The sequence below is a fragment of the Mus caroli genome, unplaced genomic scaffold, assembly GCF_978045245.1.
Source record: "Mus caroli unplaced genomic scaffold, Mus_caroli_1 scaffold_13, whole genome shotgun sequence".
Lineage (NCBI taxonomy): Eukaryota > Metazoa > Chordata > Mammalia > Rodentia > Muridae > Mus > Mus caroli.
The window spans coordinates 93,174,348-93,190,561 of record NW_028227268.1 but is presented as its reverse complement, the minus strand read 5'-3'; the positions used below and the strand labels follow the sequence as shown (position 1 = coordinate 93,190,561).

The window sequence follows — 16,214 nt, the reverse complement described above, 5'->3', positions numbered from 1 at the left end:
GTGAGGAATGCCGACCCATGACAAAGATACCCAATGAAAGCACCAAGCTGAAACCACACCCATGACCTCACAACCTAGGAATGCTCTCCACACCACCACCCACTTTCCCCCAGTACTTGCCGTGACATGCTCATAGTCCTGTCCCAACTCATGGGAGCCTGCGACCACTTCCCTCTCAGCGATCCACTGTTCCAGGTCATCTACCTCTCTGTTGAGCTGGAACAGCCTGTGCCTCTCATCAAGTTTTCCTCTCCTCTCCTCAGCAAGGTCCTTCAGGCCAGCATACAGCTTGTCGACCTTTGACTGCCGCATGCTAATACGCTCACTGGAAAAGAACCAGCAGTGAGGAAGGGATCTCGTGTGTCTTCTTCTGAACACACACAACAGAGTGAAGATAACATAAGGGTTAAATACAAAATTTCCCCAAAGAAGCTTCCATTTAACCTATTTTGTCAAAAAAAAAAAAAAACAAAACCCAGAACCCTGAATAGCCTCCATTTCAAATGATGAAGAGTGAATGGAGAAACCAAACAAAATAATTAAGGCAAAGGCCACCCTGACCCTCCTACCCCCACACACTGCTAAAAGTTAATGCAAAATATTGGAACCATCTTCTATTGCCAGAAGGCACAGGCTGTCCACTAGTGCTCTTCTCTGGCCTATGCTGCTCTTTCCTGCTGCGCTGAGGCCCTTCCTTGCTACAGAGCTGGCTCTGTCTGCTCTTGTTTCTTCAGTGTGGCTATGAGATCGAATCCCACTTCTTTGAATTTGTCACCAGAATTATATCTCATGATAGGAGAGGGAGAAGGCTTTGTTGCAGCTTATTCTTTCTTGGGAATCTAGTTATGAACTCCTTAAGGGCCTCCTCATGTAGAACAGAGCCACTGACCTTACGTTTCCCAGCCTGTCTTGCATTGGATAAACAAACACTCAAACCAATTCCTTTCCTTCCTGAGTCCTAAAAGGTGGCTCCCAACAAAGCTTGATAGGAGCTCTTCTCTCTCCGTTACCACAGCAGCCTGGTGACCAGAGAGCTCACACTCTCACATGTCTTCCCTGTTTTCTGGATAATCACCGCACAGGAACAACTTCTGCGTAACAATTTTACCTTCCCAGAACACACAAGCTCTTAGGTCAATGACATGCTGTATGATGAACAGTGCCATTTTATTTTGGGGCAGGTAAGTAATACACCTTCACTGAGGAATCAACAGCCTGGGTGGCCTCATTCTCAAAGTGCCACTCACCTTTCGGGATGGCTGTCAGCCACCAGCGCCCGGCTAGTCTTGGAGAGCTGGTGTACTGTCTCTGCGTAGTCCTCAACAGCTTGTTCTAAAATCTGGTGCTTTTTCAACATAGAGACAGCACTCTGCTCATCCTGCAAAGAAAAAGACCAATGAAACCATAGCCAAACTCTATGCTTGGGGTGATAAATTAACTGCACTGTGGGATGGGACAAGAGGAAGGATCATCAGAAAGAAAAAAAAGTATGAAATAGCCATGAACACAAGACACAGCTGAGTGCATTAGCAGGGACTAACAAGAGGCCTCTGCAAAGGGGAATATGTAGTGTGACCAAGGTCACTGTAAGGTAGAGGGGAGCCTGGTAAGTTTAATATATTTCAGCTGGTTAAAAACCTCAGTCAGTTATGTGTCTGCACAGCAGCATTCTATAGCCTTAAAGTACTTTTAATGGTCTTAAAACCATTTTGTATGTTGGAGAGCCTGGGCAATTTTATGAATGATGGTAGAACATGCCTGTAATCTCAATAATTGGGAGGCCAAGGAAGGTAGATCTCTGTGAGTTCAAGGCCAGCCCTGCCAGGGCTACATTAGCGAAGCCCTATCTCAAACAAGCAAAAAGTGTGTGTGTATGTGTGTGTATGTATGTATGTATATGTGTGTGTGTGTATATATATATATATAAATATTTGAAGATAAATATTTATATAAAACTTATATACAAACATATAACATCTATCTATCTATCTATCTATCTATCTATCTATCTATCTAAGTTAGCTAGATATAGTACTATCTACTTGTAATCCTAGTAGGTAGCCTAAGGCAAGAAAATCATGAGTTGGAAGCCAGTCTGGGCTATATATTAAGTTCTAGGCCTGTATGTGTGTTACATACTTAGCCTTTATTTCAAGGGAGACAGCAGCCAGATTTTTGATGTCTTTCTTTACTTTTCAGTATCTACAGGCAGCAGGTAGAATAAAGACACTCTGTAGCTAGCATGAAAGGATCAGAGTAGGGCACTCTTCTGAGGCTTCCTCTGGCTTCCTCTCAGGGAAGTTGGGAAGCATCTCTCACCTTGGCCTTTTCCTCAGACATCATGTACAACTCCTGTTCACTCATCCACGCCTCTGCTTCAGCTGCATCAAAGTAGTACTGCTGCGCCTTGTGCGCCTCCTCGAGCCGTCTATGGCGTTTCTCAGTTTCCTCAATGAGGAGCCCCCACAGCTGCTTCAGGTCAGCGAGCCTCTGCCTGATAGCCTCGGCATTGAGGCTGCTGCTATCTGTGATGATGTTTTGACTCCTCTCAAAGATGTCATCAATACGAGGCTGGTGTCCCTGGATTTCTTTCTGGAGGGTCTGTGTAGAAGAGGCAAAAACAATTTGCTAAATGGCCATGGCCTGGTCCTTATTTTTAAATGTTGGTGCTAAGCAGAACTCACAAACCTTTGAAAGTCTCTCACTTCATCTGCATTGGGATTCAGTCATTTGTCAGGCACTGCTAGCCTTGGTAGAAACACTTACCTGGTTTTTCTTTATTAACAGCTGCACAGTTTGAAGGTTATGGCCATGATCTGTGGAAGTTGCCAAAGGCATCCTCTCGCCAACCCACAGCTAGAAAAAAATTGAGAATAAGAAGAGGTTAGAACCATGTGAAAAACAAAGAAATGGCCCAAGTAAGAGCGTAAGGGGCGAGGGAAGCTCTGGGGAGGAAGGTCTAGCCTTCCCTTAGAAGGTGCCGGGATATATACTCTTGGACATGAGGCAGGGCTTCTAGACTTACTCCATCTTGGTGTTGGACGCACTGTGAGCCCTGTGGTTAGTTTAAATCCGACTCTAGTGGCATTAAAATCCTGGTGTGTCTTTAGATTTCCAGAAAGAAGAGAGTGCATTTGCATGTGTGCATGTGAGGGGACAGAGCACCACAACATGGAAGGTAGGCTATAAGGGCTTAGGTCAATGACACAGTCCGAGGTGACACAACAGAAATGCAACCACCCGCTTCAGGCTGCTCGCGGGCTACTCACGATTTCGTCCTCCACATCCCTGTTGAACTGATGGATCTCCTTGGAAGCTAGCAGGTTATGCTTCCTCTCGCTCAAGGGCTCGAGAAGCTCCATGAACTTGGTCTGCACAGTAAGGCGTTTGCTGTCCACCTCATCTGTGCTCTTCCCCTCCTGACTCAGCGCCTGGGCTTGGCTCTGCAGTTCCTCGATCTCCTTCTTCCGAACTTCCATCTGATTCTCCAGCATCTAAGGGAGTGAGAGCGCATCAGACCCAGAGGACACACGGAGACTCTGCTTGGAACTCTGTTTCTGGCACTGGCTAAGGCGGAAGGCTAAACTGAGAAATACAAACTTATACAGCCAAGAGGCCAAGGAATGGAGTAGCAGCGAGTACTCTAGCTTACCAGCTGATGTTTAAAAACATTCCGTCTCTGGGGACTTTAAAGCTTGAAGTAACATTAAACTTTAGTCAGGAACTCAGGGAAAAGAAAGACAGGGAGACAACGTTACTTATGCCTACATAGAAGTCAGTTTCGCTATCAGAAGGGAGAACACTTTTGAGGGTCCAGTTCTTTCTGGTGAGAAACAGTATCTTTATTTCTTCAACCAGAGATCTGACTAGAATCATGGTAGATATAAGGGAACACAACAGTCACTCGCTGCAGGAAACAAGCTAAGGTGGAAACAGAAGTGTTCACTGAGGAGCTACCACACCCACATAGCACAGCCCGTCACAAATCCTGGAACCAACCAGCACCTGAGGCTAACTGTAACCGCCCTAGGAAGAGGCAGCAGCTACAACTAAACACCACCTGTCTAAATTTATTAATGCACAGAAACTCCAAGAGCAAAGTAGCCAACCTTGTAGCAAAAGCATGAATGTCCTTTTGGATGAAAAAAGCAGGCTCAACATTCAGCCAAGACTGTTTCGGCAGTGACTAGTTCTAAGTAAAACTGCCAGGCTTAGGAATCATAAAATACTGCCAAGTTAGGAGAGGAGCCACTGGAAAAGTGGACCACTACTACCTTTAAAGAAAAATAGTGTAGCTGGGTGTGCTGTCACCTTTAATGCTAGCACTTGGTGGCCAGAGGCAGGTAAATCTCTGAGTTTGAGGCCAGTTTGGCCTACACCCACCACACCACTGTTTCAGGAAAAGCTAGGACTATAGATCCTGTTTCAAAAACCAAACCAAACCAAAAAACCAAAATCTAGGAGTGTTTGTGACAGTGTGGCTGTCTGTGTATATTGCATATGGAGAGCAGTAGGTAAGCACAGGTGATAGTCTTAGGAATGCCACCCACCTTCTCTGGAGCACATGGTCTGTTTCTGCCTCCCTAGCACTGAGATTAGAAGCACATCCTTAGTTTACAAGGAAAACAACTTTATTGACTGAGTCATCTTCTCAAACCATACCACTGATACATGTATGTTTGTGTGCCAAGTGCATGTGGAAGCCAGAAGAAGGTACTGGGTCCCCTGAAACTGGAGATACCAACAGCTATGGGAGGGTAGTGGGATTTGAACGTAGGTATTCTAGAAAAGTAGCTGTTGATCTTCACAGCTGAGCCATCTCTCACTTCCCCATGATATACTTTTGAAAAAGAGATTTATTTAATTTTACTTATATGAGTACATTGTAGCTGTCTTTAAACACCCCAGGAGAGGGCATTAGATCCCATTACAGATGGTTGTGAGTCATTATATGGTTACTGGGCATTGAACTCAGGACCTCTGGAAGTGAGTGTTCTTAACCATTGAGCCATCTCTCCAGCCCATATCTGATGATATACTTTTAATACAACTGTCATCTCATTAACTCAGGGTTAATTCACCTGCCCTCAGAATCACCTATCACAATATAAAAAAAAAAAATGGTTATTTCCTCTACTATCTACCAAGCAGAGAGTAATTCAGAGTAGATAGAGAGCAGATAACTCAGCCCAACCATCACCTATTTAAGATATTACACAGAAAGAAGATAAATATGATTATTCACTCATACAGGTGAATATTTCACTCAACCACTGAATGGTAATAATACGCATCAACTAGATGTTAAATGAAATATTCCTATGCACAGACATTCAACAGTTTTACTAATTATAGTCTTTCTAGTTGACTCTGAAAGAGTCTACCGCTGGCAGGGCACTTATCTGGTGGTAAAATCCCTTCCCATGGAAGAGCAAAGGAAGACTCGATCTGTAGAGAGGAAGGGGAAAGCCATGAAGTGAGCATAGCCCGAATAGAATACCGCCTTGCCCACTTGCCTGCTGCTTTTTCAGCAGAATATTGACACTGGTAAGGTCTTTGCCATAGTCGTCAGATTGAATCTGGCTCTCCAGGCCATGTAGCCATTTGTCAAGATCTGCGCAGCTTTGTGTGAAAAGCTCAGCCTTGTTTGCATCAAAGAGCCGCTGGGCCTTGGTCTGGGTTGTGGATTCAAGGACTTCCCACATTTTATGTAACCCAGTGAGTTTTTCCTTTACCACAGCTTCTGTTTCTGGCTTTTCTGAAATAAGCTGCATTCCTTCCTGGAGAACACAAACCAATGAGGTTAAAAATAGTTTGCAAGAGAATAAATGTCACTGTGAAAAAAACAAAACTCAAACTCTGAGACATTTAATCTGTGAGTGCCCCACTTGCATCCACACTCCCTACACTCATCCAGGAAGTTAGTGCTCGTAAAATAAACAGTGGTCTTTGTAAGCAATTAAGTGTGGCATGCTCTAACAGTTTCAACTGGGCAATTTATTGTTAATAACCCACAACTTCACGCTCTAAAGAATAACACATAATTTTAATTCTTAGGAGAATGAGAGTGAAGGGACAGGAACGTGAGAAACACACACTGCACAGAATCTCCCTATGGGCATACACACTGCAAGGATTAACATAGTTAGTGCCTGGTGTATAGTAGTCACACCACCCCTAATAGACTTAAAGCATATTGCATTCTAAAATTTATGTAATTGTATCTGATAAAGCCGCTGCCCATAAAGCAACACAGGTTTATGGCCAGTGGCAATGAGGAAGGAAGGGACATGGTTCACCAGCAGCAACTGATCACCTGGTAGCCACTGAAAGATAAACTAAGCCACTTGTTTGGGTCTCTGCTTCTCTGCCCGCTGTGGGACAGACATCAGGTCAGAAACTGTAAGTGGAAGCAGGGGATTGTTACTGGCTGCGTAACTTTTGTAAATGATGGCATAGGGCTCTACCCTCAAATAAAAGGAATTCATTTTCTCTCCTCCCTCTTCCCTAAGTTTTTATGTCTTCCTCCTTACCAAGGCCACAATTTGGAAAGGAGGGTGAGGGAAAGGTCTCACCAAATAATTTGACCCACCTTCTCAATTTTGTCAAGCCATTCTTTGTTGGATGCAAGTTCTGCCATAAATGCTTGATGCTTTAACCATTTACTGTGCAGATTTCTGGCTTCATCATAAGACATGTCTTGAGCTGTAAGCATCTTTTCATTGATCCAGAGGGACAGCTAGGGGAGAACAGCAAGAAGTTTTTAGAAGCCGACATTATAGATTTAAACCTTTTACTCCGGCCCAGAAACCATCATACCTGTGTCGACGTTTTCCATGTCAACAGACTGGCAAATATTTTACTTTGCACCTCTGACCCATCTTGTAGCTAAGTGTGATATAAATGGTGGACCTCACATTAAACCCAGAAGTATAGAAACTCCAAAGCAGCTTTGCAGTTTAAACTCAACCGCAATGTTGGCCAGCTTTCCCTAAAAAACTTGAACTCTTACTAGTTCAAAACACAAGCTGTTTCCTCCCCCAGATACCTGTGACAGCTATAGCAAGCTAACCACTGACTATCATTTAATTCATCTGGCAAGTATGTATTTTAAAACAATCTGCACAGCAGTGGTGGTGACGCATGCTTCTAGTCTTAGTGCTTGGAATGCAAAGGCAAGTGGATCTCTGTGAGTTTGAGGCCACTGTGGGCTACAGAGTGAGTTCCAGAACAGCCAGGGCTATACAGAGAAACCCTATCTCGAAAAATCGAGAACCAAACAACACACAAACCTGCTCATTTATCTACTGGGTGATGTGTGGGAATGTTAAAGAACATAAACAACTTGCTCACCGTGGAACTAATGCAACGACCACAGCCATTCCTTATTTCTGTCAACTCTAAATCACCTTTACCTGTTTTTCTGTAGCCTCTAACTCTCTACGGAACCCTCCACTCAGACTAAGAACACTTCACAGAACTTGACTCTGAGACCAACCATAGATACTAGAAAGCCACACAAAGCTTGCCAGCTGCTGACAGACTAAAATAAATTATAAGAGGCTTGGAATGGGAGTTGGCCAAACCAAGCTCTGACCTCTTTCAGGCTTTTATCCCAAGTCAGACCCTGCTTGGTCCTGCTTGCCTGTAAGTACCCAGGCCAGAGATATACAATGGAGTCCTTCAGGGACCATCTAACGCCACGTGGGTGGGTGAAAACGCCACGTGGGTCGGTGAAAGTGAGCTTACTTTTAAAGCAGTCCCTGTGAGTCCCTGTGAGGAGTCCCTGTGAGGAGTCCCTGTGAGGAGTCCCTGTGAGGAGTCCCTGTGAGTCCCTGTGAGTCCCTGTGAGTCTGCACCTGAATATCTTCATGGTTTCACGCCTCAAAGTCTACAATGGCACAGGAGACCAAAGAAGCCTTTACGGTATCCGTGTTTCTGAAGCCTTCCGTTAATAACCTGGTACTGCTGGGAAAGGCTTCCCCATATATTTGCTTCAACAGCAGTGGGTCTATTCTTTATAAAATGTCAAGGAGGGCAAAGCAGGTCACAGAGAACTGCTGACTTTGAGAATGGAGAAAAACTCTAAGTACCTGCTCCATCTTTCATGAAGGAGAACTGGCGGGAGCAAAGTTCAAAGCCAATTTTTTGTAATGGAAGACCACTGACTGGTCAAATAACAATAAAGATAGCACATTTTCAACTTTAAAAGAATTTAACTATTTCCCAGCAATCTAAATGGCTACAATGTGACATACTAAGGCTGTTTGTCCAATCTAAGAAAAAAGAGATGAAGAAAACCAAATGATAAAAATCCCTCTGTGTAGCACAGAGAGAGGTCTCCTACAATAGAGGATATTTGTTGACCGAAAGTTCCAGGGACATACACATATTTTCACTATTCATAACATACAAGTAGGATTTTTTTTTAAAAAAGGAGAAAGCATTACATAAAAATTACACTTATAAACCAACGTGCTCTTTGTTGAACATATCATCCTACAGATATCATGCAGACCAGCACAATGCTGTAGAGCTATGGAACTGGTTGTCTGTCACCATTCTGGAACTAGAGCTAAGTGATTATTTCGGGCATTCACAAAGGTCATGTCAGAATATACTCATTCTCTGCAAAAAAAAAGGATCACTGTGCAGATGGAGAAAAAGAAAAAAGAAAAATGCTTTAATCACTGAGCAAGGCTCAGTACAAAACTTAGTCCTGTGCCAGACATGTCTGTCCTGACTTCCTGGGGAAAGAGAACAAAAACCACCAACCAACCAAACCAATTCACCTTCAGAAAGTCAGAAGTACACTCTAAGAGAATAAACCAGCCAGCCACAACTTTCAGATCACCTAAGTTTTTTGGATACTCCACGAAAACCACGCTGTGAAAATTAAGATGTTCCCTACACAGGTATTTGAGGTGAACAAGTGGGTCCCTGTTTTAACTGTATCCAGTACAATGGCTGCCCTCAGTCCTTATGGGGGCAATAAAGGCTGATCTTAAAATTCTTGCCTCCATTAGCCAAGGCACCCAGGAGAAAAGGAGTATGAATGTGTGTGGGGGTGGGGGTGGGGTATGTGGGAGGCAACAAACCTGTGGATTCTCTAGACCTTGAACACAAACAGCTAGTAACAGTAACCACTGCCTACTAGGTAAATAGCTACCATCATAAAACATAGTCAAATGTAAGGCTGCTCTATGTGACCTCCACTCCCAAAAGACTCTGGCCTAGTATATTTAAATGAGGCAGAATGATGGGTGTTTGTAGTACAGGAATGGGACACTTCTTTTGGTCAATATACTTGTATTTCTACAAAGTGTCTGGAAACCAGCAAACCTAACTTTTGTCACATGCTGACTATATGCTGTGTGGGACATCCAACGTTCTCAGCAGTCACTGTGGGTGTGCAAACTTTAAGGAATCTCACAGAGCAACAGCAAAACAAGAGACATAGGACCAGGGGGACGTGGCACAGTATTCATGTAGAAAGCTACATATCTTTCCTCAGATTTAGCCTGGGCTTTAACATGGTTCTGCCAATCAATTTCATTATATTAACTTGCCCTTTAAAAGTGGAAGCAGGACTAGGGCAGTGGCTCATATCTGTAACTTAATTTTCACAACAGAAGTAGGTTCCAGGTTGGTTTAAACTACGTATGACACTGTCTCACATACATACATACATACCCCCAAAAAGCAGGTATAACATAATCCATTCATTCTCTGGCTGAAGGAACACAGTCTCAGGTGATGTCTGTTTCATGGCAAACATCAGGGTGATACAAGGAAAGCCAGTGTGTGGCGGGTGCTTCTCTCCTGCACACACTGGCTCCCTGCAAAGCACACTTGCTGTGAGTGTCTTGAGTGAGTATCCTCTCTAATTGGTTAGCTGTGTTCACCTGACACTCAGAAGAAGCATTTTGTCTAACATGGTGCTTAGGCCTGACAGAATCTAAGCAACATAGTTTAAAGACTTCCTTTTTTAAGGTTAATCTGCCAGAGCATATTATAAGGTTCCTGGTCTCTTTACTGGACACGAATGCCTTTTGTTGCAAAAGATCTAACATGTCTGTTGTACTTCTTTGAACATATAGCTGTATGTCCATATACAAGGTGTTTGTAATGGGTTAAGACTATATTCTGTCCTGGTCCCTGGCCCTCAGGTCCCTACACTTTCTTGTGGATGTTCCTTATCCCATTTTGGGGTCTAAGGGAATTTATTCTATAAACTAGAGAGGAATTAATTCCACTGTAGTTCTCTGGCAGACGGAGAAATATGATGTGTTTATGGCTTCACATATATGGAGTTTGCTACATGTCTTTCCCTAGCTAGCTTGCAGAAGAGACTACATTTTGTTGGTCAACTTTATTTTTCAAAGTTTGTTTCTGGATTTACTGGGGGTTGAGGGAATCATGAGATTAATGGTGCATGTTAAAAGTTGGTCTTTGAGATGCAGAGTGAGTACTGCTTGGCCTAAACTTTCTTTTTAAGGTCTTAATGAAGAAGAAATCTGGAATATAGTTTAAAATTCTCTGTTTTTCTAAAAAGATTCATCTACTTTTTTTTTTTTTCCTTCTCACTTCAGCCCTACTTGCTCTGGCCTGCTCCTTTCCAGAGCAGAGTGCTCAAGATTTATTTATTTAAATTTTTATGTATGTGAGCACAATGTCACTCTCTTCAGACACACCAGAAGAGAGCATCAGGTCTCATTCTAGATGGTTGTGAGCCACCATGTGGTTGAATTCAGGACCTCTGGAAGAGCAGTCAGTGCTCTTAACCGCTGAGCCATCTCACTAGCCTAAGATTTATCTACTTTTATTATATGTTTATAGGTGTTTTCTCTACATATACAGCTGTGTAACATGTGTTCGCAGTGCATGCAGAAGTCAAGGAAGGGGTCAGATTTCCTGGAACTGGAATTTCAGGAAATTGTGAGTCTAACTGAACCCGAATCCTTTGGAAGAGCAAGCCAGTGTTCTTAACTACCAAGCATCTCTCTAGCCCCTTTATCTCTGGTTTTTAACATACAGGGTTTCAGTATTTAGTAAGTTGTTTCCGTCCACGGTGTTTAAATGTCCCGTTTTTCCAAAGAGTTAAAACATGGTAGCCAGCAGCTGTGTGCGAGAAGTATGCTCTGAATTTTAACTTAAAATGAAGTGGCCACATGCAGCTAATTTAAATATAGCCCTACTCTACAATGTATCCTAAAATGTAGATGAATGGATAATCTAAACTGCTGGTGATATGTACGGTTCCTCCAGTAGACTGACAGGAACATGGTGCCCTAACCACAACCACAGATACCTAATGGATTTCTAGCTTCCCTGATCTCACGATTCAGTTGCTTTTTTCCACTGCCAGCTGGCTGGCTACTGTGGGAAGCCGCAGAGGACGACTGAAGGGGAACTTACCTCTTGACAATCTTGCAGGAACTTCTGTAGGTCACGGTTGTCCTTTAACCTCATCAAAAGTTCACTGGCTGCTTCTCGATTCTTCCTGTGTCTGTCAAGAGAATGAAACAATTTAAAAATAATTAGGTATAGAATTTACAAGCTGATTTCTTCCCTGGGTTTCTGTGTGTACTGGGAAGTGTTTGCTTACAGCTCATAAGTATTTGATATAGGCAAGATGGAGAACTTTTAGCATCCTGCAAATGGGTAAGCCACAGGAGGTGCACAGGAGACCCATGCAATGACAGTCATTGCATACATTTAAATGCATCTCATTCTAGAAGAGAAGATCTGAGTGTGCACAAGGCCCTGTTACTGACAATGTGAAAGAATTTGAAACTTACTTCTCTAGAAACTCATACAAGGTTAAAAAAAATACACATAATACATAACTCTTGGGCCAGAGAAGTGGCCTACTGGTTAATAGTACTAAAATAAATAAATAATAAAAATAAATCATGCAGTTATCTTTTTTTTTTTTTTTTAAGACCAGGCTGGCCTTGAACTCACCAAGGCCTGTGTCTGTCTTCTGAGTGCTAGAATTAAAAGTATGCATTACCTCACCCAGCTTGACAATCCTTAAAAAATATTTTCTGATTAAGTTCCAATCTTGGGAAGTCATCACACCAAATACCACAAATGCAAAAGTGCAGACCTATGGGGTCACATGCTTATTCAGTTCTACTCTTGATAGGGCAGCTAAGGTTTTAAGTAAAATCCCCAAGCCTTAAAACAAAGAACAAACAAACAAAACGCAAACCAAAGCCATAACTCCAAAGCCTGTAAGATTTGGAAGTAAACAGCATGAGAAGGCAGATGGTTAGTTTGAACCCTAACTTGCTGGCAAGTATCTTTCTTGTGCCTTCAAGTCTCCAGAAACTGGACCAGCAGAGTAAATCCCAGCAAAGGGCCACGGATGCAATGACAGCTGTTGCTCAGTGGTAAAGATCAACAAGTGTGCACAAATACAAGTCCGAACGCTCCTGGTAACCCCTGCAAGAAAAGTCTGGCTACACGGAGGGTGTGAAGTGGAGGGCTAAAGCAGACGATAGGGTTAAAGTATACAGGCAGGAGGTATAGGTCAGCCGGTGGACTACTTGTCTACCTAGCACGCAAGACACTCCATTTACTCCTTAGCAACACACACAATGGCAAGGTGGTGCATCACTACTTCTGAGCTGGAGGCAGGGAGGCAGAAATTCAAGGCTACCCTCAGCTAACTGAGTTTGAGGCTCACAGAAGAGCTGGGCCTCCACTGTGATTCTCAAAGAAATTCTTTGTTGTATGAGCCTGGGGGACAGGAATGTTCTCTATTCCTGTAAGCAGTACAAGTGAGCAAGAAAAGCTCATGAGACACAAAAGTGCTGGGTGACGCTTGGAGAAACTTTTATCAGAAGAAAGACACCCTCATTGCATGCTGACAACGCAATTCACAGCAGTCCCTGGCATTGCAGCTCTCATCTACAGAGGGGCCTGAAGAAAACGCTTCCCATTCCAGGGCTATAAGAATATCACAAATAGTTGGGCAGTGGTGGGCACCTTTAATCCCAGCACTTGGGAGAGGGAGAGGGAGAAAGAAAGAAAAGAAAGAATATCACAAATGGAAACAATATGGCCATTAAAATGTTGGATAAAGGGACTTTTTTTCTTTCTTAGTTGAAAGGGTTCCTGCAGGTTCTCATGGATGAAGGGATCTTAAACACTTAAAATGTGAGCAGCTACCTTGCCATTGCTATTCTCTATTAGAAACCACAAACTATAGCAAGACTTCAATGAACTTGGGCTGACGGAGTAAAGCATCTGAAAATGTTTGTCAGGAAGGAAGGACAAGAACACCTCTAAACAGCCCTTACCCTCAAATCCCAGCTATTTACAATGGAAGTTAATGAACAAATTTTCAAGGGGAAGATCATTTGAGTTGCACCGAGTGGCAAAATGCAGTAGCCTTGTCTTTAATCAGGGGCTTTGTAAAAAGAAAAAGATTTGATTCCCTTCCTCACAGCATCCCATGCAAATGCCACAGAGGCAAAGAGACTCCCACTGGCAGTGATATCAAGTCCAAAGACACTGCTGAGTGTGGGGTGGGGATGGGGAATACGTCTGGCGTTGCATAGTATGCTCTCAGATTAAACAGCCATAGATAACACTGAGCGTGAAGTCTTGTATAGACGTTCCTGCCTGTGTTCCCACGACTAGGAAGGAATTGCTGTGAGTCTGGGGTCAACTGGGGCCTAAGAGTAAGATTGTATCACAAAACAAAGCAAAACAGAGACAGTTCCCACATCGGAAAGGTTTCCTGGTGACAACATGTGGCACTCATGAAAAGGAAAACTTAGAAATGCTTTCAAACTGGGGTTCTGGGTGAAGTTAAGAGGGAAGGGACCCTCAAGTCTACTTGAAGCTTCAAGAAGAAGCTACTCAAGTCTGATTGTTTCTGTAGTCATCAAGGTGCTCTGTGCAGTGGTGTCCTCTGCCTCATTTTCATCTCTCACCATCTGTCTCCTGGCTAACCCGCTGACACTAACTCGTGTGAGAGGGTAAAATGGCTAGTTTCTGTGTCAACTTGACATGAGCAACAGTGATTTGGAACGAGGGTAAAGCTGAGAGCATTGCAGACAATGGAGGCCTGCCTAGTGAAGTTTCAGAAGGAAACAAAGATTCTATTTGGTCCATTTTATGTGATATTTTAGATTAATAACCTGTAGAAATCAGTGGAATGACTCAGTGGGTAAAACATTAGTTGCTAAGTGTGATCACTTAAATTCAATCCATGGGACCTACATGGTAGGCGAGAACCGCCTCCTGCAAGTTCTGTCTACATCCATAGTGTGCACCCTCAAAATGGAAAAAATATTTTTAAAATATTTCATTAAAAAAGTCTCTGGAAATAAACCCTCTGTTTTGCTGGGACAAACAAAATCTGGGAAGTGTTTTCCTAGGGTCAGCACATAGAAGCTGTGGTTAAGAGCTGGCTGTGGCTGCCACGTAAACTGCTGCAGGACTTGGTTCTGTAAGGGTCGTCCCAGGTGGTACTGGTTTTGAAGGCATGAAGCAGTCATGGACAGCCTCAGTTGCTGGCACCATGAGAAGCTACTGGTGACGATGGAAACCCCCTGATTGAAAGGGTCACGGAGAGGACTGAGGTCTGGCACCACATGGGAGAGTATCTGAAGAGAGCCCAGGAGAGGCTATTGGTGAAGGTTCAGCCCAGTTTCAGTGGAGACCCAATCATTCTGGAGATGTCAATAACCAGGGAACCACCAGCATGGTCAGCAACAGTGTGGCGTGGCACTGACTTGAGCATAGGAGACAAGCTGTTGTGTAGTGGATGGCTGCAAGACCTGTTGAAACCCAGCAAATCCTGAGTGGGTCTCAGAAGTCTGACACTCAGCTTCCTACGACTTTGAGGTCACTGGAACTACCTCTGGTTCTTCCTTCTTTAATTAAGAACTTTTTATATGGAAGAGGCCATAGTTGAACGTCCGTGGACTTTCACAGAGACTTTGAAATTAAATAAAAATGGGTATTTCAAAGAGAATATAAATAAGAGAGGCTCAACCTTTGAAAGAGACTGTAGATGTTTTAAAGAAATTGAAACTTTAAGTGTTTGAATTTTAAAGACTGTGGGATTTTTTGATTGCTTTATATTGTCATATTAATATTAGCATGGCATTTTGAAGACCACAAGAAAGAGAGACTATTGCTTAATAAATGGTGTGTTTGTGTGTCAAGTCCAAAGGGTGTCAAGTGTGCTGGCTAGTTTTTATGTTAACTTGACACAGGCTAGTTAAGTCGTTTGGAAAGAGATAACATCAATTGAGAAAAATGCTCCATCAGATTTACTTGTGGGCAAGCTTGTGGTATAAATTCTTGACTGATGATTGATATGGGAGGGCCCAGCTCAGTCCAGGCAGTGACACCCCTGGGCTGGTGCTCCTGGGTGCTATAGGAAAGCAGACTGACAAGCCATGAGAAGCAAATTAGTGAGCAGCACTTCATCTGCTATGGCTTGGCTCCAGTTCCTGCTTTGACTCCTTGCCCCAACTTCTCTGGAGATGGGCAACAAGCTGTAAGCTGAGAATAAACCATTTCCTCTCCAAGTTGCTTTTGGTTATGGTATTTTATCACAGTGATTGAGACCCTGACTACAACAGAGGGATTTTTGTATCAAGCTGGATAGAGGTTCATGCTGTACTACCCTGTGTCTGGACAATGCTGCAACCTTCCCTTTGGGCAGGAGCCTCCCTCCCATTTTCAGATGCTCAGGGAAGGTTTGGGGCTCTGATGTCACCTGCACCCATATTTTCTCAGCATACTTTACATTCCACAAGAAGGCTTTGTGGAATTGCCTTTGAGCAAGAAAATAGACCTGAAGGTTTAGATATTTAATTATCTTGCGTCTCTACAGCCCCTGGAACTCCCAAATCTGTCCACAAAAATCCTTTTGCTTTAGTTTTAAATTCAGAGGCCTTTAGGGATAATGAAGTGATACTAGACTCAAGTTTATGTCAGCTGTTAACAAAACAGATGGATGTGGAGTCAACATGGGAGCCCTCTCCTCCCATTTTTTGTTTAGCAATAGTAAAGAATGTTCTTTCTACTTCATTTTTTTTTTCTACTTCATTTTTAAATTGAGAAATCCTCGCTGGGTGTGGTGGTACATACCTCCTTCCCCACACAGGGTTTCTCTGTGGAGCCCTGGCTATCCTGGAACTTGTTTTGTAGATTCAGAGATAATCTCAGTACAGAGGTAGAGA

The 16,214-nt window shown here is 43.2% G+C and overlaps 1 protein-coding gene across 4 annotated transcripts in view; it reads right to left on the bottom strand.

Moving 5' to 3' along the window:
• Sptbn1 (spectrin beta, non-erythrocytic 1) overlaps positions 1-16,214 on the bottom strand; it is a 167,281-nt gene that overhangs the window by 18,798 nt on the left and 132,269 nt on the right. For all 4 annotated transcript variants that reach the window (XM_021176094.2, XM_029483162.2, XM_029483161.2 and 1 more), the window contains 8 exons: positions 11,419-11,509; positions 6,593-6,739; positions 5,517-5,780; positions 3,270-3,494; positions 2,767-2,856; positions 2,320-2,601; positions 1,248-1,378; positions 121-325 (listed from right to left, as the gene is read on the bottom strand). In XM_021176094.2, coding sequence (XP_021031753.1) covers positions 121-325; positions 1,248-1,378; positions 2,320-2,601; positions 2,767-2,856; positions 3,270-3,494; positions 5,517-5,780; positions 6,593-6,739; positions 11,419-11,509 — 1,435 coding nt within the window. The remainder of the gene's footprint in view (positions 1-120; positions 326-1,247; positions 1,379-2,319; positions 2,602-2,766; positions 2,857-3,269; positions 3,495-5,516; positions 5,781-6,592; positions 6,740-11,418; positions 11,510-16,214) is intronic.